Source organism: Podarcis muralis, chromosome 7, assembly GCF_964188315.1.
Source record: "Podarcis muralis chromosome 7, rPodMur119.hap1.1, whole genome shotgun sequence".
Classification (NCBI taxonomy): domain Eukaryota; kingdom Metazoa; phylum Chordata; class Lepidosauria; order Squamata; family Lacertidae; genus Podarcis; species Podarcis muralis.
The window spans coordinates 22,253,536-22,276,321 of record NC_135661.1 but is presented as its reverse complement, the minus strand read 5'-3'; the positions used below and the strand labels follow the sequence as shown (position 1 = coordinate 22,276,321).

At 47.3% G+C, this 22,786-nt stretch overlaps 1 protein-coding gene across 3 annotated transcripts in view; it reads left to right on the top strand.

Annotated features, from left to right (window-relative positions):
- SAMD11 (sterile alpha motif domain containing 11) overlaps positions 1-22,786 on the top strand; it is a 159,297-nt gene that overhangs the window by 64,339 nt on the left and 72,172 nt on the right. For all 3 annotated transcript variants that reach the window (XM_028740774.2, XM_077931369.1, XM_077931368.1), the window contains one exon: positions 18,552-18,676. In XM_028740774.2, the coding sequence (XP_028596607.2) occupies positions 18,552-18,676 (125 nt within the window). The remainder of the gene's footprint in view (positions 1-18,551; positions 18,677-22,786) is intronic.

The window sequence follows — 22,786 nt, the reverse complement described above, 5'->3', positions numbered from 1 at the left end:
TACCCTTTGCAACATGTCTGGGAACAGCCTGACTTGATTTTACCTGCCTTCCTTTCCTCTCCTTCCTTTGATCTTCCTTTCCAAGTCTGCAAAGGTGCCCTGCCTCCCCCCTAAGCAGTCTGGTCACCTTGGAGTTGCTGTCTCTGTTGTCCTCGATGAAAGAATGTTTAATTAGATACAAACAGGTCCCATGCATTCTCGACGCCAAAACTCCAATGCTGGTGGGGAGGTTCCTTCTGCCCCCCTCCCTTTCCTGAAAGGGGAAATATTTCAGTCTCCTGAGGTCTCCAGGGTAATCTTTTCTCTTCAGTACTTTGAAGCCATTCACATAGCTGATATAGTAGTGCCTTAAGTGTGTGTCTCTTATCTTTTTTAAAGAAGCGGCTCCATGTGGTGCCGTTCCCTTTATTTCTTTTTTTAAGCAACGTTAGAAGCTTTGTTTTTTCAAGAATCAAAATGGTGATACTTTTTCCCTTTTTAGACTTCCCCAACACTTAAACAAAAAAAAAATCAAGCAAAGGGGGTCTGTCAGGATCCCAAGTTGGACTACAATTCCCATCACCTCTCGCCATTGGTTGTGCTGGTGGGGGCTGATGGGAGTTGGGAGTCCAACACCTTATAGCACTACATTGGCTACCCCTAGCCCAGCCATTCAGGGAGCTGAACAGCTTCAGTGGACTTCCGGTTTTTGCTTTGTGAATCCAAAGTAAATCGTTTGGGTCTTACAAGTAGGTACACATCATACATTTAAAGCACACACACCCCTGCCACAAGCATCATGGGAACTGTAGTGCTGGGAATTTTAGCGATCTGAGGAGTAAGCTGTAGTTTCCAGAGGGAAGCAATGCACTTTAAATTTGCTTTAAATGAATGATGTGTATGCAGTTTATGTCAGCTGCTTTAATTGCTTATATGTAAATGGCTCTGGGAGCCTTCTTTGGCTGGGGACTATTGTTCTAAATAAAAATTTAAAAGCGCACGTGTACTTAGTCTAGGACACAAGCTTTGGGCATTCAAGTATACAAAGGTGTACCTGGATTACTTTCACAAGTAAAAGGTTTCCTCATGGCTGTGCTAATGAAAACACACGGCTTCCCCCAAAGAATCCTGGGGGGGGGGGTATAGTTTGCTTAGGGTGCTGGGAATTGTAGCTGTGTGTGGTGCAAGCTAAATGTGTATATGGTGTGTTTGCAAGGTTAGCTCTTGCTAGAATTAAGGCTCCTTGCAAGGGAGAATTGGCCAAATTAGCAAGCATAAGGAAAAAGGAACAGCTGCTCAAAGTTGTGCTTCCAGCCTGATTGACGCATGTTTCATGTTTTGTCTGTGGCGGGTGAGACAGTAGACAGGAATGGTGGCGTGGGTGGCACATCACCACATCTGTCAAACATGCCCTTCGTGTGATCTTAAAACATTTAATTGGTTGGTAAGGGTAGGACAGGACGGAGGTTATGAAACTGAGGAGCAGGGTGGTCAGTTTTTGTTTCTCTCAGTTGCTTCCGTTTTCCATTCTTAAATTGAGTTTCTCCACATTTCCACATTCTAGTGTGAATTTCTCAAAATAAACACGTTTTTGTATGCAGCTTTGACTTCAGCGATCTTCCCTACCTTTGTCTGTTGTTTTCACCAATACACACATTTTTATGTATACCCTCTACTTTATGCATTTTTGTACACATTCATTGGCTGGATTGCAAAATTTGCAAATTCTGAAGGGAACTGTATTTCTGTTCATGTTTTGGTTCGAGAAGTGCAGATTATTAAAATGCCAGCAAAACTAATTGCTCCTCCATTCCTACTGTGGGGCTACTGACCCTGTGGTGGTACAGACAGGTCACAGTACCATTAACCCTTTGCAACCATAGCACTGGTTTTTATTAACTGTGGCTAAGCATTAATATCCAATTTCATAAGAAGAGCCCCATTGGATCAGATCAGAGCCCCATCTCATCCACCATCCCACCGGATAACCTATGGGAAGCTCACCTAAAAGTCATGCCTTAAGTATTTCCCCTTAAGTATCAAGAGACAAAATTATGGACTCAATGTAGGTTTGGAAACCAAGGCTAGTGTTAAGGTGATCCTTGAGGTGGTACAATGGGTTTCAAGCCAGGGATAAGATCATTTCTCCACCTCTGTAGACTCTGTTTACAAAGGGACAGCAGGGGTCTTGCTGGTGTCTCCCTATAAACACCTTATGAAGGCAGGACTTTGCTTGCTGAGCTAGCCGTGGCTTTACTTTGTGTGTGGTGGTGGGGAGGGGAGGCTCTGAACTTCAGTTAGGATGACAAATTCTGGTTAGTGCTAATTGTGTTGAGGTGTTAGGTCAGCACCAGACTATGAAAGTTACAAGAAAACTGGAAGGGAAGCTGTTGCATCTTGGATCTGTTTCAAATTGAGTAGCTCAATTGGTAGAGTATGAGACTCTTAATCTCAGGGTTGTGGGTTTGAGCAAAAGATTTCTGCATTGCACGGGGTGGGACTAGCTGACTCTCATGGTCCTTTCCAACTCTACAATTCTATGTAGAGAATTTTTGAAGGCTGGGCTGTCCCTACCAGTTCGGCCTATCCACATGAGCCAGCTTCAATATATTAACAGTATTGGCTTCTTGATCTGATCTTCTTAGAACTTTTCAACTTTCTACTCATACCTTTAGGACAAGGGGAGGAACATTTTTCATCCTGAGGGCCACATTTCCCTCTGGGTAACCATCTGGGGGCCACATGCCAAGGCTGGGTGGGACAATTGGCATAGCTTAGCATACAGAGAGAGTGATAAATTTGATGAGAGCATTGAATAGGTGTTGGGTTCTTGTTCTCTAATCCCCACCCAGCCATGAAACCCGCCATGTGGGTTGCGTTCAGCTAACTCCTACTCAAGTAGACACACTGAAATAAGTGGATCTTAGTAATGCCCATTAACTTCAGTGTATCTACTCGTGAGTGGGACAAGCATTGAATACCCCCCTGACCTTGGGAGTGCCACTGTCTCTTAGGCTGACGTACCTTTATTGTGAGACCCAGCATGGCACAGTGGTTAGAGTGCCAGGTTGGGACTTGAAGAAACCAGGGGTCAAATCCTCACTTGGCCATGAAGCTCACTGTGTGTGACCCTGGTCCAGACCCTACCTTTCAGCCCAGCCTACCTTGCAGAGTTGATGTGAGGATTGAATGAAGAGTGGCGACGGGCGGGCATGGGCATGCATGCCACACCTTGAGCTCCTTGGAGATAAAGGTGGGATATAAACTCTTTTTTTAAAAAAAGGATTTTTAAAAAGATAAAACAGGATCAATGCCAGCTATCGTGTGTGTGTGTGTGTTAGTCACAACCTGTTTTACAGAAGCTATTTAACACTTCAGGTACGTTCTTAGCTCTCTGGAACACACAAGCTTGGCTCTGCAGGACCTCATCCAGGGTGTCTTGATTCTTTCTCTTTCTTGATACTCCTCTTCCTGAAAGAAGACATTACAAAGACCAAGCCAGGTCCAGGCTGTCTTTGCCTTGACATCTCGTGCTGGTTGCTCAGCTGCCGTACCAGGACGTTCTTCCTGTAGGTGAGGCCAACATCAACAAGGAAACGGTTGCTGGTGGCTGGCAATCAAAACCCTCCGTCATGGGAAGGTGGCATTATGGCGAGTGAAAGGTGTCCCCCTCCCCCCCAACCCTCCCCCCCCCCCCCCGCACAAACACACGTCATTGGTGCATTTGTGTGGTTTTCAGACAACAGCTGGAGAAAAAGCAGTAAATAGACTGATGTTGTTTAATTTGAAAGGTATTTTAAAGTTAAGGAAAGAAGTAATCTCTGGAGGAGATGCTGCTGTTTGATGCGCCTCCAGGCTCCATGTGCTTTTCTGCGTACTTTGGCCGAAGGATCTCTTTCTGTTGAAAAACCTTTTCATATTGCAGAAGAATTCTGGGGCGTGTTGGGAGCTGTTTCCAGCCTGAGGGCCACATAGCCTTCTGGGCGAACTTCAGGGGGGGGGTCCCGCAATTGCCCAGGGACACCCCACGATCAACCAGTAGATCACAATCGACCTGTTGGACACTGCTGGCTTAGAGGATCTCTAACAGGGTTTTGTTTAGCAGTCACACCAAACTACAATTTCCAAGAATTGGGCGGGGAGTGGAAGGTCATGACACTTTGACTAGTATAGAACTGGTATACATTAGCAGTGCAGGCATGTTCTTTCCCCACTCCCCTTTTCTATTTCTCTCTCTTTGTTTTGCTTTTAAAAGTGGAACATTGGGCTGCCCTTGGGATGACCCACTTTAGGCCAGCTTTGCAATGCCCATTGAACTTCTGCTGTATGTTGTCAAGCCTTTTTTGGCCTCACCATTGCCCCACTTGAACCAAGAGTGTCCTGCAGAAGTGCACCCCGCTCAATGCACCTGGTGCTGTTCCACGCTTGCATATTCCATGGGGAGAAGAGGCAGGGCAGCCAGGCCGTTTTGCAAGGGGAAACCATTTACCAACTGCAAGCCACCTCTTTTGAGGGAACCCTCAATCGCTTCCCCCAGCTTGAAGTCCGCTGGGGTGCCTCTTCGTTCTGCGCGCCCCTCATGTCGCCCTGTCAGCGAGTCTTTGTATTAATAGCCACATTGCGCTGTGGTCAGGGGATGATCGATAACACAGGTGCTTGATGGATGTTGAGAGGGAAGATTTATAGGTGCTGGTAGCGGTCGAGGCGGGCAAGCCAATGGAGATAGACAGCAGGGGGCAGCGGGGGAGGCAGAGAGTCCTTCAGAACTCTGGCAAGGAGCAGACACTGCAGAGATGTGTATCTGCAATAAAAAAGGCCTCTTGTTCCTTTAAACAAAGTTGCTCTTTACGCTTGGACCTTCCTTTTGGACCAACTGCACTGGGCCCTCTCTAAAAACCACAGCAGGAACTGCAACCTTCCAACAGTTTGACTTCACTCCCGAAGGAGCATTCCTCCATTGTCTCCCGAGACGGACAGGTGCCACAATGTGTGACTCCCAGCGGCAGGTATTCAGAAGTCTACTGCCTCTAGCGGTGGAGGTAGAAGTCAGCAGTCATGACTAGCAGCCACCGATAGCCCTACTCTTCATGAATTTATCTCATCGCCTTTTAAACCCATCCGCTGGAATAAGATGAATCTAAGAAGAACCTGGGATGTGGGTGGCGCTGTGGGTTAAACCACAGAGCCTAGGACTTGCCGATCAGAAGGTCGGTGGTTCGAATCCCCGCAACGGGGTGAGCTCCCGTTGCTTGATCCCTGCTCCTGCCAACCTAGCAGTTCGAAAGCACAAAGTGCAAGTAGATAAATAGGTACCGCTCCGGTGGGAAGGTAAACGGTGTTTCCGTGCGCTGCTTTGGTTCGCCAGAAGCGGCTTAGTCATGCTGGCCACATCACCTGTATGCCGGCTCCCTCGGCCAGCCTGCGACTGGACCTAATGATCAGTGGTCCCTTTACCTTTACCTTTTAAGAAGAGCCTGACTGCTGGATCAAGGCAACAGCCTGTTTCCCCTAGTCCAGCATCCTGCTCTCACTCTCCCCACTTTTGCTTCCTGGCAATGGGCACATGGAGGCATACCTCTTCCGACACTGGCGGTAGAACATAGCCATTGTGGCTAGTAGCCATTGATAGCCTTTTCTTGCATAGATTTGCCTGTCCTCTTTTAAAGCCGTCCAAGCTGGTGGCCATTGCTGCCTCCCGCGGGAGTGAGCGCTATAGTTTAGCTAGGTACTTGCTGTCTAAACAGAAGAGAAGCTCACGATGTGCTTAATCCCAAAGCCTAGCAGAGCTGAAAAGGGCCCTTTTACAGCCTCCCTAGCTTGACGTTAGAATAAGTTGGAAGGAAGCAGGCGGGTGGGAGGTGCTCTTTAGATCTGGTGGCCTGCATAGCCCTGTTCACTTTAACGTTGGCTTGCCCAAGGCTGATCTGAGCATCTCGGATGAAAACCACCCCGCGGCTTCCCGGCAGGCTGCGATGCCCCTCTGTTCAATACCGGAGTGCTGTTGCGCTCTGCAGCGGCACATTCGCTCCTTCCCTGTCTCGCTGCCCTCGCTGCTCGCTGATTAGACACTCGATTGCAAGGCTTGAGAGCCTTGACCCAAATCCTTGCGTTGCTCATCTTCAGGTTTTTATCCTCTCGGGGCTGTTCTGTCCGCCATCGACCGGCGAAGAAAGGTATTGGCCATGCGGCGAGCGATTAGGGAGGTTTTGTCGTGCTGTGCGCAAGGCGATAAGTGGGAAACGGGGGGTGGGGGGGTTGTCTCAGATCAAGTTGAGCTGTCAGCTTCTCTCAGATCACCGTCCTTTCTTTCGGCTGACTCAGAGGTCCTGGTCTTACCGAACGCGGAGTTTTGGAGAGGGCTGACCTTGCTGGCTGGCTCAAGGCCTTTCCCGCCTGCAGGCTGGTCTGTGCAAAGCCAAGGATATCTGGGGGAAGCCTCTTACTGCGAATCATCCCTTGCACCGCAGCCAGAGGGTGTTAATCCTTCTGGTTGTACGAGAATGTGAGGCTGTTAGAATAGGGGTGGCAAATCAATAGGGTTATCGATGGCTGTTGGCCATGATGACTGTGCTCTGGAGGGGAGAGGGCTCTTGTGCTCAGGTCCTGCTTCTGGTAAGCATCTGGTTGGCTGCTGTGAGAACTGGATGCTGGACTGGATGGGCCATTGCCTGGATCTAGCAAGCTCTTCAAATAATAATAATAATAATAATAATAATAATAATAATAATAATAATAATAAATTATTTATACCCCACCCATCTGGCTGGGCTTCCCCAGCCACTCTGGGCAGCTTCCAACAAAATATTAAAATACAGTAGTCTATTAAACATTAAAAGTTTCCGTAAACAGGGCTGCCTTCAGGTGTCTTCTAAAAGTCTGGTAGTTGTTTTTCTCTTTGACATCTGGTGAGGGCATTCCACAGGGCGGGTGCCACTACTAAGAAGGCCCTCTGCCTGGTTCCCTGTAACTTGGCGTCTCGCCAAGTTACAGCGAGGGAACCGCTCTTTTTCAGTGCGACAGTGGCATTCCCTTCCAGGCAACTTTTCGGGGAACACATACTTTTTCATCCAACTTTCCCCCAAGGAGCTCAAGGTGGCATATCCTGTCCTGTGAAATAGGATAGGCTGAGCAACTCTGGCTGCCCAAGGTTGCTCCCATCTATTTCATCACTGATTGGGGATTTGAACCCTGGTCTGCACCACACATGAGTGGGCAGGGCCAGAGGCAGAAGCGGGCAGACATTAATGTTCATTTGCCCAATGTTGCCCCAGGGCATTCCTTATAGGTAAGCTGCCTCCTACTACTGGAAGGGTCCTCTGGATCCTTTTGACCAGCGGTTCTCAACCTGTGGTTCCCCAGATGTTGTTGGACTACAACTCCTATCATCCCTGAGCTCTGGCCTTGCTAGCTAGGGGTGATGGGAGTTGTAGTTCAACAACATCTGGGGAACCACAGGTTGAGAAAGGCTGCTTTTGACTCCTCCCTGGGTGGGAGGCGGAGGGTGGGGAGTCATCCCTCTCTCCAGACCAACCCTGCCTGCTGTCCTTTAGTCTTCTCTGAAGCGGTAAATTCTTTTGCATCTGTAGCCTTGATTTGTGAGTTCAGTAGTCTTTTTCCACCTTTGCTCCCCCTCCCCCATTTGGAACCCTATGAGTTAAAGTTGCTACTAGATTTATTACCTTACCTAGGTACCCAGGGCAGGTTACAACAATTTAAACTTCAGAATTAAAAACAGATAAAACATATTACAATTACAGGAATAGGGGTGGGCCCTGAAAATCTCCTTTCATTAGTGTTTCATCCTCAGTTCTTTCCCCTCAGACTTTCCCCTATTCCCCCTCCCCTCCTTAGCTGCTTTGTCCATTTGGGCCTCCATATTCTTGCTTCTTCATCCGCACTGTTACTTGTCGCTTTTGAGGGAGGGAGGAAGGGAGAAAAGTTTAGATTTGATGGACTGAGCATGAGGGAATCAGTCGTTGGCGGCTTGGTGAGTCTACAGCTCGAGTTTGGCACATTCCACATCTCTGGGTTGCCATTTTCTGCCCTTGGGGTAGAATCATTGGCATTGGGCCTAACAGCACTTTGGTGCCACATTGTCTCACAAATGCCTGGGGCCTGTGGGGTTGCGGTTACCAAGCTCCCCCACCCCACATGTTCATTGTTCGATCTCCACTGCCTTTCCACCGTCATCACACCTGCCTACCTCATCCAGGCAGCTCTTTTTATTGGGGTCATGCAGCACGGGTGGTTGACTGTTCCTCAGCCGTTTTCCTGTACTTCTGCTTAATGTGCAGGGATGCTGCATTCTAATTATTGCATTTATATACAGTGGAACCTCGGGTTATGTACTGTCCTCCTTACGAACGCTTCAGATAACGAGCTCCGCTAACCCAGAAGTAGATGCTCCTGGTTGTGAACTTTGCCCCGGGATCCGAGCGGAAGTTGTGCGACTGCGGCAGTGGGAGGCCCCATTAGCGAAAGCACGGCTCATGTTAAGAACAGTTTCAGGTTAAGAACGGATCTCCGGAACGAATTAAGTGCATAACCGGAGGTACCACCTATTCCTTCAAGGAGTTTGAGGTAGTGTACATGGTTTTTCCCTCCCAATGTTATCTTCACAACAACCCTGTGATATAGGCTAGGCTGAGAGGCAGTGACTGGGCCCAAGGTTATCCAGTCAGCTTTATGGCTGAGTGAAGATTTGAACCCTGGTATCCCAAGTCATAATCCGATACTCTAACCACTACGCCACACAATATACGTTTGTTCCTCAGTACTTCCTCCATCTGCCACAACCACTTGCCTCAGGAGGAAGGAGATGTGTGTCTGATGCCCATAATGCCATGTCTGATGGGTCCAGGCAACCTTTTCTGTCTCCCAAGTGAAGGAATGAGTACTCAATTTTCTGTGGCTGATCCAGAGGGAATTTCCCAAGTTCATGTCCTGGACTGAAGACCCAGGTCAGAGTGTTGCTCTTGAAGAGCTTGGATAAGTTTTGCTTTTAAAGGTTTTTCCCCAATATTCATCCAAGTACACACACACACACACACACACACACACACACACACACCCCAACCTGGTCAAACTGTCCTTGAGATCTTTCCTATATCTCACAGGTTAGGCGCCAGCTTCTGTTAAATAAGGTTGTTCAGGCAGCGTCGTCGTGCTGCAACAGTATTTATAGAGCAGGCTGGGGTTCCCTTTTTAATGGCATCCATAAAAAGATCATTATTTTTCTTCTGGCGCAGGCTCTGGCTGATTTACACGCCTACCCCGTCCCTTGGTGTTCGCTCTCGTTTAGGCAGCTCTGACTGATACATCGCTCCTGTTTCGCTTGTTCTTAAATAACATAGACGCCTCGCAAAGCGTGACACCGTCGGACACCCCTCCCCACCCCCTTTTTCTTCTTGAAACTTTGGCAACAAGATCCTTTTTTTGTTTGCAAAGAAGTTGCCTTTTGGTACTCGAACGGAGTTGAGTGCAGAAATTCCCGGGCCGTAAATGATGTCGACACCCTGCCCCCTCCCCGCTGATCCCTGACAGGAAAAGAAACATGAAATGATGCCTTATCCTGAGTCAGAATTGTTGGTCCATCTAGCTCAGTATCGCGCACACTGACTGGCAGCAGCTCTCCGGGGCTTCAGGTAGGAGTCCTCATTTCCAGCCCTACCTGGAGATGCCGCAGCTGCCGTACATGCAAACGGAGACACACCACAAAGTGTCACATTGAAAAACTTCACCTCCTAAGTGTAAGGCAAAGGAGATGATGATGCTTCGCCTCCTCCCGTTCCATGTACAAAGCTGACTGGTCTGTCCATTGAGTTTTACTTCACTACTGGCAATGGGGCTGTTCGTTCCCACCCCACCTGAAGGCAGCAGGCCTGCTTCAAAACAAGCAAAACATTTTTGTATTACTTTTATAAATGTAAAAGCACAAAGATAAATCATAACAAAGGGAGAAAATGTTTCACAGGGAGTTACAACCACATCTCATTGGTGCATTCAAATTTCATTCATCAGTGCTGAGAATATTTTGAGATTTTCCCCAAAGTATTTAGTCACAATTAGCCATGTGTGGCTTGGGGTGGGGCGCCACAGTCATTTTCGTCTCCAGAGACAAGCGTAAGGAAGGTTTGCCATGTGTCCTGAAATTTGTTAACTCCAGATGCTGTTCTTAGGGCTCTGAGCTTATGCGTTGGCTTCTTCATTCACATCACATTCCAGACCTCTTGATAAAGCAGTAAGCTTGCTGATGGGAGTAGAGGACAGGGTATGCCGGGGCATACACAACACCGCCCTCCAATACTTCACTTCCGCCTGAGGCATCCGCCTCACTGTCCCTAATGGTAGGGCCATTCCAGCTCCAAGTCTTCTGCCAGGCACGCAGTTCCTGCAAGCTTTTTGATAATGCTGTGTCACTGGGACGACAAGCTCATGATATAATAACCCGCTAAAGCATGGTGTGTGATGTAGTTTGATTTGGTGGTTTTGATTTGCAGCCGAGGCTTGAAAAGCCCAATCAGCCCTGTTATCTGGGCCAGCCGCAGCACTCTAGGAAGCTGGTATGAACTGGGAACTCTGTTGCTGTTAGATGAACTAATGAAAAGCTGGACAGTAAAACAAGGGAGGGGGCGTCTGTTAAAACTGCCTTTCTTTTTCGCAGGATTCCCACTTACTTCATGCTGGCATTCAAAATGGGAACATTTCTTGCATTGCAGAATAAACTGCATTTCTCATTAAAAGCATGGAACTTTCCATTTCAGTCAGCGAAAGGGAGTGAAGGGTTGTGGCTCCGGGGATTAGGACATCGGCTTTGCATGCAGAAAGCCCCAGGTTCAATCCCCGGCATCTCCTGATAGGACTTCCCCACCTGAAACCCTGAAGTGTCGCTGCTAGTTAAGGTAGGCAGAACTGAGCTCGATGGACCCAATGGTCTGATTCAATATAAAAGTAGACTCCTACGTTCCTATGAGCTGTATACATTGAACCTATACAGTCAGAAACACAATGGGAGCTGCTGTGGTTATATCCTGCACTTCAAAATAATACAACTGCACAGGGCAGCGAAGGACCGTGCTGGGGCTGACATTTCTTGGGCATTTGTGAGTCTGTTACCCTTGACGGGGTGAGCTCCCATTGCTAGGTCCCAGCTCCTGCCAACCTAGCAGTTCGAAAGCACGTCAAAGTGCAAGTAGATAAATAGGTACCGCTCCGGCAGGAAGGTAAACGGCATTTCCGTTCACTGCTCTGGTTCGCCAGAAGCGGCTTAGTCATGCTGGCCACATGATCCGGAAGCTGTACACCGGCTCCCTCGGCCAGTAAAGCGAGATGAGCGTCATAACCCCAGAGTCGTCTGCGACTGGACCTAACAGTCAGGGGTCCCTTTACCTTTTCTGTTCAGGGGAGAGCCTTTCATTATGTCGGTCAGGGGTGGGGAATCTCTGGTCCTCCAGATGTGCATACTCCAATCCCCATCTACCCCAATGGTCAGGGATGCCGGGAGCTGCAGCCTGGCATCATCTGAAGGGTCACGAGTTGCTGGACTCCAGCTCCCGAACCGTAGCTATGGGGAGCTAGCTGCATGTTTTGCGCCAGGTGAAGCCTCCAGGGGGCTGCCGTTGAGTTCTCCCAGTCTGTGTGTGTATGCGTGCCAGTGGGGACAAACTGGGTCTGTCCCTGACTACTTACCATGGTGACTGGGGCTGAAGGGAGTTGGAGTCCAGCAATGTCAGGAGGTGCAAGTTTCCCCATCCACACCAAAAAGGTAATATTGAAAGTGGCCAGGTGGAAGCGCCTTTCCCTGCAGCTTTTGCCCGGTGGATGCTCAGGCAGATACCTCCATCCATTTCCTTAATGTCTTTGTGGTTCTTCAGCTCTGTCTGTGCTGCTGCCGTCGTGGCCCCAACACGGCTCCTTGCTTTGCATATTGGATTTTATTTTATATGTTAAGGAAGGGCAGAGGGTTGGGACAGGTTTATGGCGACTGTATTGATCAGGGAAATTTAATACGATCTCTGCAGCGGAGGAAGGATCGTTAAGAGATGGCAAGATGAGTAAAACTTTTTTCTTTTTTAAAAAAGGAATGGCTTTCCATTGTATTTCATATCTCGTTATCTTTCTGGGTCTCCTTTCGTTCCACCCCCTTCCCTCCCCAAATAAATATCCAGTGAGTGTTAGTGACTGTTTTGGGGGCACGTAGCTAGGATCAAGCTGTTCGATGCGATGGTGCATTGTCACTAGGGATGGGCAAATCTGTCAGTTTCTCTCTGTTTCCCATTTTTGCAATCTTGAATTCCTCTTTCATCCCCAGTTTGCTGTTGTAATTAATTAAGTCCTCGCGAAAATTCATCAGTATTTATGCCATTTTTCCTAAGAACATGCATTTTTTGCAAAGCTGGTTCACCTAAAATAACACGTTTTTGCACGTTGTTTTCATCAATACCTGTATTTGTATGCACACTTTATCCCACTTTATATGCCTTTATGTACATGCTATGTAGCTGGAGAAGTGCAATGCAAAATTCGGCGGAAGTACAAATTTCAAAGGATGGTTGTGTGTTCAGTTCTCATGTTGTTTTGAAAAGTACAAATCCAGTTGAATCACCTATGAATGTAAACCAAATAGATTTTTTTCTCTCCCACCCCACCCCACCCTCCATACCCCCCAGCTCTAGATTCACTCCCCAGCTGGAACCAAACTCCCCAATTCCAGTTTCAAAGGTCTGTTGCAGGCTTGAATTGGGATTCTGTTCCTGACACAGGTTTCGGGTTCCCTGTCCCTCATTTGTATTCTTAGCTTTCCCCCTCCCAGCACCCCCCACTCACTACTGCTGTCTCCTTCCCTTCCCTTTTGACAGCCCATCACTATGACTGCTAACACTTCGACATCTTGCCAGACCCCACAGGCGCCTGGCAGCCTTGGCGCGAGAGACGCAGGGATCCTGACGCTGATTTATTTTTTGGTTAATTGCCTCGATCCATTAGCCTCTTCATCCTTCTCCCCATTAAAGACATGTCTGACTCCTAATGCCTGTAAGTGTGTGTGTGTGTGTGTGTGTGTGTGTGTGTTTATTATTGGATTTCTTTCCTGCCCTTCAGTATAAGATCTCAGGGCAGATTAACACTATAAAATGCAATATTAATAACAGGGTGTGTGGTTTTTTAAAAAGAAATATCAGGCTGTGTGTACGTGTACACCTGCACATCTCACTAACATGGATAAGAAGCGAGTCAGATCATTTGGTCCCTCTAGCTCAATGTAGTCTACACTGACTGGCAGCAATTTTCCAGGGTTTCAGGCAGGGAGTCTCTCCCAGCCCTACCAGGATATACCATTTGGGATTGAACTTGGAACCTCCAATTCTTAATTTATTAGGAATATAGGAAGCTTATGCTGGTTCACGCCATTGGTCCATCTAACTCAATATTGTCTACATTGACTGACAGCAGCTGCCCAGGATTTCAGGCACTGAATACCTTCTTGCATAAGTCTGGTGTACACGAACATGCCGACACCAATGCACCTATATATGCGTTAAGATTTCCAGAAATTTCAAAGCAGGCAAACTTTCTGTTAGAATCCAGCTTCCATCAGTCGAGAGCCAGTCATGCATAATATGGGTGTTTGAGGTTCTTAAATTCTCTTCATTTTATTGGTATGAGAAATAGAGTGAGCGGGGTAGGGGGAGCACTAACTCGCTGGAGAGTCAGCAAAACAGCACAAACACCTGGCTATGTTCATCCTTCCAGTGTGGTTGGCTGAGGTTATCTTTCTGCCCAGAGTTCATCTCACATGTATATCTCCTCTCGAGCTCCATTTCCTGTAAGCTTCAGAGCTATCCTGTTGCCGTTGGTGAATCATTATATTGCCATTACAGAGGATGGATTAGGATAGTTGGCCTTTTGAGAGAAGGCAAGCGGACTATTAGTCCCATTACGTGCAGACAATAGATTAATCTGGGGATGGTTGGGCGGAGACATTAACAATTGCATTTGTTTGTTATTGGCTGAATTGCAGCATTTTTCTGTCTTTTTGGTAGCCACAGTTGCTTGCAAAGCATCTTGGCATGTTTGAATGTCACCCAAGGTTAACCTGAAATAGTCCGTGAAGCAAGAACCCCAATCAGGCTGGGATGGAGGCTATTAGTTTAAGCAGCAGCTTTTAAAAGAGAGAGAGGGAACTGGTGGTCCTCAAGATGTTGCTGCACTCCCAGCATCCCTGGCCATTGGCCATGCTGGCTAGGGCTGATGGAAGTTGTTGTTGTTGTTGTTGTTGTTGTTTTATTTCCTTGCTCATAAAGATAGCTGAAAGTGCCTTACAAGCACAATAGAAATACTAAAACCAATGAGAACAAATACAATTATTATTTTTTAAAAGCCCTAAAAAGTGCACACATCTATACAACTAAAAGACAAGTCTAGCAGATTCTGCCCCACCAAAAGAAGCTGCAAATACTTTGATCTTTCAAACTAAGGACCAAAAGCCCAGGTAAAAAGGAAAGCTTTTGCCTGGCACCTAGAGCTAGAGAAAGAAGGCACCAGGCGAGACACACTGGGGAGAGCATTCCACAAGCTGGGGGCCACCACTGAAAAGGCCTGTTCTTGTGTTGCCACCTTCCGGACCTTGAAGGAGGAACATAGAGAAGGGCATCAGTTGACAATTGCAGGGCCCTGGCTCTTATACAGAGATGGGTGGAGGTTTACTGTGAACTGAGGAATATGGAGCAGGTGTTCTGGGATCCTCTGCTTTTCCCGAGTCTTGGTCCCTGACACATTTTGCTTCTCTGGCCCTGCCTTGTGGGGAGACGGAGCATGGCCATTAAGGCTGGTAGCCATTGGTAGCCTTATCCTCCATGAATTTGCCCAGTCCTCTTTTAAACCTTTTGTCAGCCAAGCCATGGTTTGGCTTAATGTGTTGCCCAGTCAGAGGATTGTGGTTTGTCTTACTCCAGGCAAACCATAAGCCTGGGTGTGCACAACATACTAAGCCAAGCCAAGGCTTCACTCACAGCAACAGAGGACCAGGAGAGAAGCAGAGAGGCCGCAGTATTCTCTCTGGGAGCCTGCATGCTTTAACCTGTAACTTCCAATGCGTCTACTCTTGAGTACGACTAGTATTGGGTACGACCATAACTTGGCCCAGCATTACGTGTAACCTTAGTCAAAGGGTCTGTTTCAGGGAGGTGAAATGGAATGGCATCTCTTGGGAAAGGGCATTGCTGGCTAGCTGGCTGCAACTCTCAGTTGCAACACTCCCCACTGCAGCATTTTGTTGCCGCTTCCACTTTTCTCACCCATTCCTGACGTAATACATGAAGCGGCCATTACTTATCAGTAAAAACTGTTAAGATAGGAGACATACTTTGATTTGCTTGTTTGTGGGAAAGGGGGAGGTTGGATGTTCCTTTCGCCCTTCCTTTTCTCCTCCGCGCTGTCAACGCTGAAAACCTTCTTAAAGCATTAATTAGCAAAAAGGCGGGGTGGAGGGAGGAAAAACTTGGTCAAATTGAAAATGGTTACGGCAACCTTCAGTCCTTCAGGAGATTATCTGTCTCCTCTTCAACCTCTCAGGAGATCCCTATCTCTCTCTTAGGCCTCCTTTTCTAATCCGTTTTTAAAATATATATATATAAAAAATACGCTGCTGGAAGGGATCAGACAACTAATCTGATTTTGTATGTGCGTATTTGGGGGAGGGCGGGCGGGCATGGGAGAGCTGGCTGTGTTTTAGAAAAAAGAAAGAAAATCAGTGCATATCAGAAGGAAGTCTCTCTTCTTTTTAGGAGAGAGGCATCTGTGCCTCCCCCCCCCCCCCCCCGGCTGTCCCCAGCTCAGAGGTTCTTGCATTATGCTGGTAGGCGGTTTTCAGACTTTCTTGCTTACATATTAAGCTGCTTTATGCCCGCTCAGAGTTCACTAGCACATTTCAGCCAAGCAAAAATGTTCAAGAAGGTTGTGAAGTAGTTCCTATGAAGGTACATGCCCTGGGGGAGAGGATATATCGCGGGGAGAGTCTCAAGGGCTAGATGGAGAGGCTTGCAGGACTGCATTTGTCTCAGAGGCTGATCGTCACCCATCCCTGGCCTATAGGAACTGTGATGAAATTGTTCCTGGCCTGTTTCCACACAGGCGTGGGGAGAGTGACATGATCAGATATCTCTGTGTGTTAGGAGATAGCAATCCCTGAGTTAGCCTCTCGATAAAACTTAGTTGGGAGTCTTCAAGCTGACAATCTAGTATTCTTTGAGCAGAGACTGAGGTCACATTCACACCATGCGTTTTTAAAGCATTATAATTCCACTTTCAAGACGGCTTCCAGGAATTATTGGAGCTGTAGCTTGTTAAAGATGCTGAGAGTTATTTGGAGCTTATTACCCACATCCCAGATTCGCATTTGGTTGAACCATTTTCAGAATGGTTTAACAATCAATCCCTCTTCCAAGGGATTTCTGGGAATTGGAGCTCTGTGAGGGGAAATAGGGCTCCCCCTTTTGATTTATTTCATAAAATTTATATACCGCTTTATTGGAGGGGAAAACCTCAAAGTGATTAACTGTTTTTTATTGATGATTTCGTTGTTTCATTCTTTTTGTAAACTGCTTTGAGGGGTTTTTTTTATGACCAAGCAGAATATAAATTTACGTAAATCTTTAGGAACTTCATTTTGCTGCCTGTATAAACCAGGCTATGGAACATTGCACTGACCTAACATGCCATTCCATGGTCATTGCACATAAGAAGGGGGGGGGAACAGGTGCACAGACTTGCACCCTAGACTGCTGTGATGATGGGGTTATAAGCCAATTAAACCCACTGGCATGCCCACCGTGTCAGGCCTCTTTCCCCACCCCTGGTTGGCCCAGCCTCCTTTTCCTGTTGTGCTGATGGCAGCTTTTATCTGTCCTTTGTCCCTGACGTCCGGAGATATTGATTTGCACGATTAAGAGGAACCGATAATCGCCTCAAATTAATCCTCTAAACTCCTTTGGAAATATTTTGCATAATGCTTCTCGAAGGTGGTATCTAGGCAAGGGATAAGCCTTGAAATTGCTTGCCGTGGTGTCAGCAGGAGCCAGGCTGGCAGGGGAGAGGAGATATGGATTGGGCGGTATGATTTAAATGGCCAGTGGTGAAAACAAGCTTCTTCTTCACACGTAAATTGTAACTTGGGTGACTGCATCGAGGCGATACTACCTTGGACAGGGTAGCCCTTTAGGATTGCAGCTAACATCGCTTGAAGACTCCTGTTAAGGTCAGGTTTGGTAGAGAGAGCAGTTCTGCAAGGGGTTGGGGCAAAAGAGGCCAGATAGCACAAACCCCCGCCACTGTCTGAAAATCTGGAGCCAGACGCCCATCGACAGCACCTGCCTCTAATGACTTTTCTGTCATAAACTTTATCTGATTAAGCAGAGCGCTGGACTGGAGATTAGCGCCCCTCCCCCCCTTTTCCTCCCACACTCTGGACGGGCTCATGGGAGCAGCTCTGCAGCATTGCTGGTCCAAGCTGGGGAGGGATTCAGCCTCAAGGAGGGCTATTTAAAGAGGGGCAATTGCTAGGTAATTTGGCAGATAACTCTTGGTCCCGTCACCCCAGCATTCACTGGTTAGGGTGGTCTCCGTGGAGCCAATGTGTGGGCGGTCATGTGCGGCGTCTTGCCGATGCACAGAGTAAGGCCGCTGGCTGTGTGAGTATGAACCTTCTTGGGAATTGCCTTTGCCTTAATTCTTTAATGTTGTGGGGTGTTTTCACTTCTCTGTAGTCCTTGTAGCATGTCAGGGAGAAGGGAAATTTGTGGAGGGCTTTGCCTGAATTATTTAATGTTGTGGAATGTTTTCATATCTCTGTCGGAACATGGAGCGCAGAAGAGAAATCCATGGGCATTAGATCTATTGAAGGTTGTTAGTTGTGATGGAGTCTCTGCATCCTGATCTCAAATGGATCAGCAAATTCCACAAGCGTGGGGCCACCAACAAAAGAGCCCTGTCCTCTATGCCCACCAACCTGATAGGGGATCAGGTGCTCTTGTTTTGAACTGCATTTACAGGTAACAGAAAGGACAACACATGAAGATCACTATTTAAGGGGGAAAGGAAACTCGCAGAATGCAGTTCTTAGCGCCTTGCATTTTATTTTCTGATGTATTCTGCAACATGTTCTTGATGCACGGATAGTGGCAAATTTATTTTCCTTTATTAGTTGTTCTGAGATGCTTCCACCAACGCTACCATATTATTGCTGTCTGGAGGGGCTGTGGTACAACAAAAGAGCGACCAAAACGAACCAGATCACTTGCAGTATTTCAACAGGATGTTACAAAATCTGCACTGCCTGGAAGTAGAGTAGTATGACCACCCCCAAAAAAATTGTAGGCATAAACAGTAGCAAAAGCAAGATTGCATGTGATTACTTTGATAGCACCATGAGCACAAATGACCCCAAATGCACGTTCGGAGGAGGTCTTTGGGTATCATAGGGTTGGCTTGTGGGGGAGGGCAGTTAGGGTAAAAGAGCCTCAGGAGAAGCTTGCTAGCAATTGGCTGTGTAAGTGAAACCCTTCTTCTCCCTTCCACAGCCGGGACAACGAACTCACTTCCTTCATCTCCAACCTCCACCAGAGTCGCCAGCTCGTTATGCCAGAGACCCAGAGCCGGTGCGAATTCAAGAGAAGCAGCTTGGATGTTGGCTTGGGGGCAGCAGGTAAGCTTTCTGGCTCACCTCTTCTCCTCCTTCCTTGCCTTGTCCCCACCCCCAAATGTTTGGCTGCTGCCCCAGACCTGGGAAGGTGACTTTTTCTTTTGACCCTCACCTGGGCCATTCTGAGCCTCTCCTTGGTGTTTATCCTGTGATGTGGAGGCCTGCGTGTTCAGAGCATGCTCCGCCAGAGAAGCGAAGAGGCCTGCGGGCGGGGAAGGGGGTGGGTAAGCACACAGTGAAGCAGAAAGAGACCTTGGTTGGGTTTGTAATTGCATTAATCAGAAGCTTGTCGCGCGGTGCCTCCATCTCCGCCGGCCCCCTTGCTTGAGTGGCTGCCTCGACTTTATGCTGCGGTCTGACCTTTTGTGGGGTTTAGCAGGCTCCGGCTTGTCTTCTGCTGAAAGAGAGGGAGAGGGAGAGAATGAAAGACAGGTCGGTTGTATCTTCTGCTGATCCTTCCTCGCATTGACAGCGTTGGTGGGAAAGAGATGGGCTGGCTTTTGAAAGGGCGATGGTGCATCAATCAACAAGTGAGGCTGTTGGATGGATGGCGGCTCTGTTGTGAGCCTTTATTTATTTTTGTGAGCAGCCGGTGAAGGAAGAGGCTGTAGCTCACAGCAGTGCATCTGCCTTGCCAGTCAGAAGGTCCCTGGTTCAATCCCCAGCATCTGCAGGTAGGGCTGGGAACGTCCCCATGTCTAAAACCCCACAAAGCTGCTGCTGTTCAGTGTAGACAATACTGAGCTGGATGGACCCAAAGGTCTGACTCAGGATAAGGCAGCTTGCTATGTTCTTAGGAACTGGTTGCTCAGAACATAACTAGGCCTTGAAGATAGGGGAAGGGAACCATTGAGGTAACTGGTAAGGATCCAGAGAGGCAGGGAAACAGGGATGTGTGCTGGGGTCAGTCCAAGGCTGCAGCGATCTCCTAAATAACTTTATTTAGGACGTTTGTATTCCTTGTATCCTCAAGGAGCTGTGAGGGTGGTGTACATAGTCTGCCCATTGTTGTATCCTCATAGCAAGCACTGTGAGGTTGGTTGAGCTGAGAAAGAGTGTTTAGGCCCTTAGAATGGAATCTGTGTGTACTCAGAAGTAAGGTTTGTAACCCTAAGTATGACTATATAGGTTCCCCAAGCTACTGGAAGATTCAAGACAGAGCAAAGGAAGTACTTGTTTAAGCAGCACGGAGCTGTTTCCCGCAAGAAGCAACAATGGCCAACTAGGATGGCTTTAAAAGAGGATTAGACAAATTCATGGAGGAGACAGGTATCAATGGCTGCTAACCCTGTTGGCTGTGTTTTACCTCCGCTGTTAGAGGCAGTGTGCTTCTGAATATCAGTTGCTGCAAACTGTGGGAGAGTTGGTATTACGCTAAGGTCTTGCTTGTGGGCTTTCCTTTGGCCTCTGTGGGAACAGGAGGCTGGACTAGACGAGCCCCCAGTCTGATCCAGCAAGGCTCCTCTTATGTTCTTAAATGGAAGCATAAATCTGGTGCTGTAACTTGTCTTTTCGCAGAGGGGAGGTAGGTATAACTTGGACTTCTGCCTAGCCAGCACATGTGAGAGGAGAGACCTGGGGGGAGGGGGGAGGGAAGCAGGTGCTGATAAAATCTAATTGACCCATCGATTGCGCTCGGAGCTGCCGTGGGTTGCCGCTTAATGATTGAGATATTCTTAACTTGTTTGATGCAGTGCTTAGCTAGACCCCGCTCTGCCCAGCCCACTGGGGACCGTAAGGTATTACAGGGATCTCTTAATCATGGAGCAGGGCTAGGCGTGCGCTCCCTGCCCAGCACCAAAAGATTTATTATAATTATTGCTGGGGCTTGGCTTTGCTCTCTCTGCAAGAATGCAGAGGTGAGATTGTGCTGTGTTAAGAAGGGGGCTGGGGGGCTGCACTGTTAAACTCCTTCAAACATTGCCTCGCTGATGAAATCGGCTCAGGACAAGGCTAAATTAAACCACTGAGCGTAACTGAGTAAAACACCCCAGCCTGTCTCTCAGCTAAGGATGTTGGAATCTATTTGTCTCAGTCTCTCATTTTTACAATCTTTAGTTCTCTACATTTCTGTGTCTGTTTCCATTTTAAAATGGGGGGGGGGGCACATGAAAATTCATCAGCCTTTGAGAGAGCGACTTTTGCCCAATTTTTGTATGCAATTTTTCCTAATATGGACACATTTTTTTCAAAGCTATGTTCGCCAATATAGTGTATTTTTGTGTGTTGGTTTCACGTTTTTTTAATTAATGGATTTTTATTGTATTTTCCAAAAAGAAACAAATATAGTCAAACAATACAAACTAAATCATAATTAATCAAGGCAACATTTTATGTGGGGGAAGAGGGAAAATGGCTGGTGGTTCAGATCCCAACTGCTGTGCAGACATTCATGCAAATGCAACTATGTAAGGAAGGAGTCCTTATATCAGATCACTTTCTTGTATTTACCTTGCCAGCAGAGTCATATCTTCTGTCCAAAGTATGATTGGTAGTGGTGGGGAGTGACTTTATCTAGGCATTACCTTTTTAAATTACTATTATTATTAATTTCCATTTTCCCCATCACACATAAAACAACATAACTCGCAACACATCAACCACTTCACTTAAAAATATCAAATCAAATTATTACAGATCACTCCAAAAAATATTTCCACATATTACAGTGAGATCTCGGGGGGGCTATGAACTTTACAATTTTCTTGACACATATCTAGGCACTTCACCTTAGCGCATACTCTCTTTTTTTTAACTTATTACTTGGCTGGAGAACTGGCAGTGCAAAATTGGGAGTGGTGTGAATTTCAAGGAGTGGTTGTGTTTTGGTTTGTGTATTGTTTTGGAAAGTTCAAATTGAGTAGATTCACCTTTAAAGTGCTATCTGAATCAAATCCCTCCCCCCCCCTTCCCCAGATTCCCAGCCCAATTTTCCAGGGCTGTGTCCAATTCTAGTCCTAACCTGGGTCCATTCATTTCAGTGGGTCTACTCTTGAGTAAGCCCTCATTGGACACAACCCCTCAGTATTTTAAGCCGCCACTGTACCACCTCTCCTCCTCCCTCTCAGGCAGAGCATGGCTTAGAGAATAAGTGTTACGTAAAGCAAATAGCACTCGCTTTTGAGAACTGAGTGCACTGTCATATTATGTACTCAAGTGTACTCGAGTGCTCTTTAACTGTAAAGCACTGAATGGTTGCCACAGAGGACTCACTGGCGGCGGCTGCTACTCATGAGTCGTGCAGCAGTTCATAGGTCTTGCAAAGAGGAGCTGTGGCTTCAGGAGAGGGGGGTCACTTGCCTGAAGATCCCTGGATGGGATATATGGTAAAAACGATAATTGTAGCCGATCCTCTGCTGTTGCTTCACCTCTTGCAAATGCTGCTCAGGTAGGGTTTGCTGCCCACAAAAAATAATAATAGGATGAAGTCACCTGGTATAGCCCTACCTGCATTCAACAAAATACTTTGTCCATGTTGTAGAACAGGCATAGGCAAACTCGGCCCTCCAGATGTTTTTTGGGACTACAACTCCCATCATCCCTGACCACTGTTCCTGTTAGCTAGGGATGATGGGAGTTGTAGTCCCAAAAATCTGGAGGGCCGAGTTGGCCTATGCCTTTTGTAGCAGGTGAATTTTTATACCACATAAGGCACTTTTATTAGGCACATTTGGATTTTTGAGTGAGTGCTCTGGGTGCCACCCCCTCTGGCCTCCTCCCTCCCTCCCCTCCCAGGAAATTAGCCTGCTATGTAAAGGTAATGTTGACATTCATTGCTCCACCCAACATTTGCCTCTGGCTCTGCCCACGACTGTCATGTGGCCCCCTGGAAGGTTATCCAGAAGAGAATGTGGCCCTCGGACTGCAAAAAGCCCAGCCTTAGTCTATCTTGTGTATCTACACTCCTGTTATTTTTATGTCTGCAGTCCACGGCTACTGACGTTGTCCCCTTCCCACAGTTCTGCAGCAGACGTATGCAAGAAAAGACCACTGATCTTTTTTTAAAAAATGTAATTTGCTCTTAATTCATTGCAGGATCTGTGTCCCCCCCCCCCCCCGCAGTGGTAGGATTTGCAATTGTTCTAATGGTTGAGTTGTACCGACTCCCCCCGC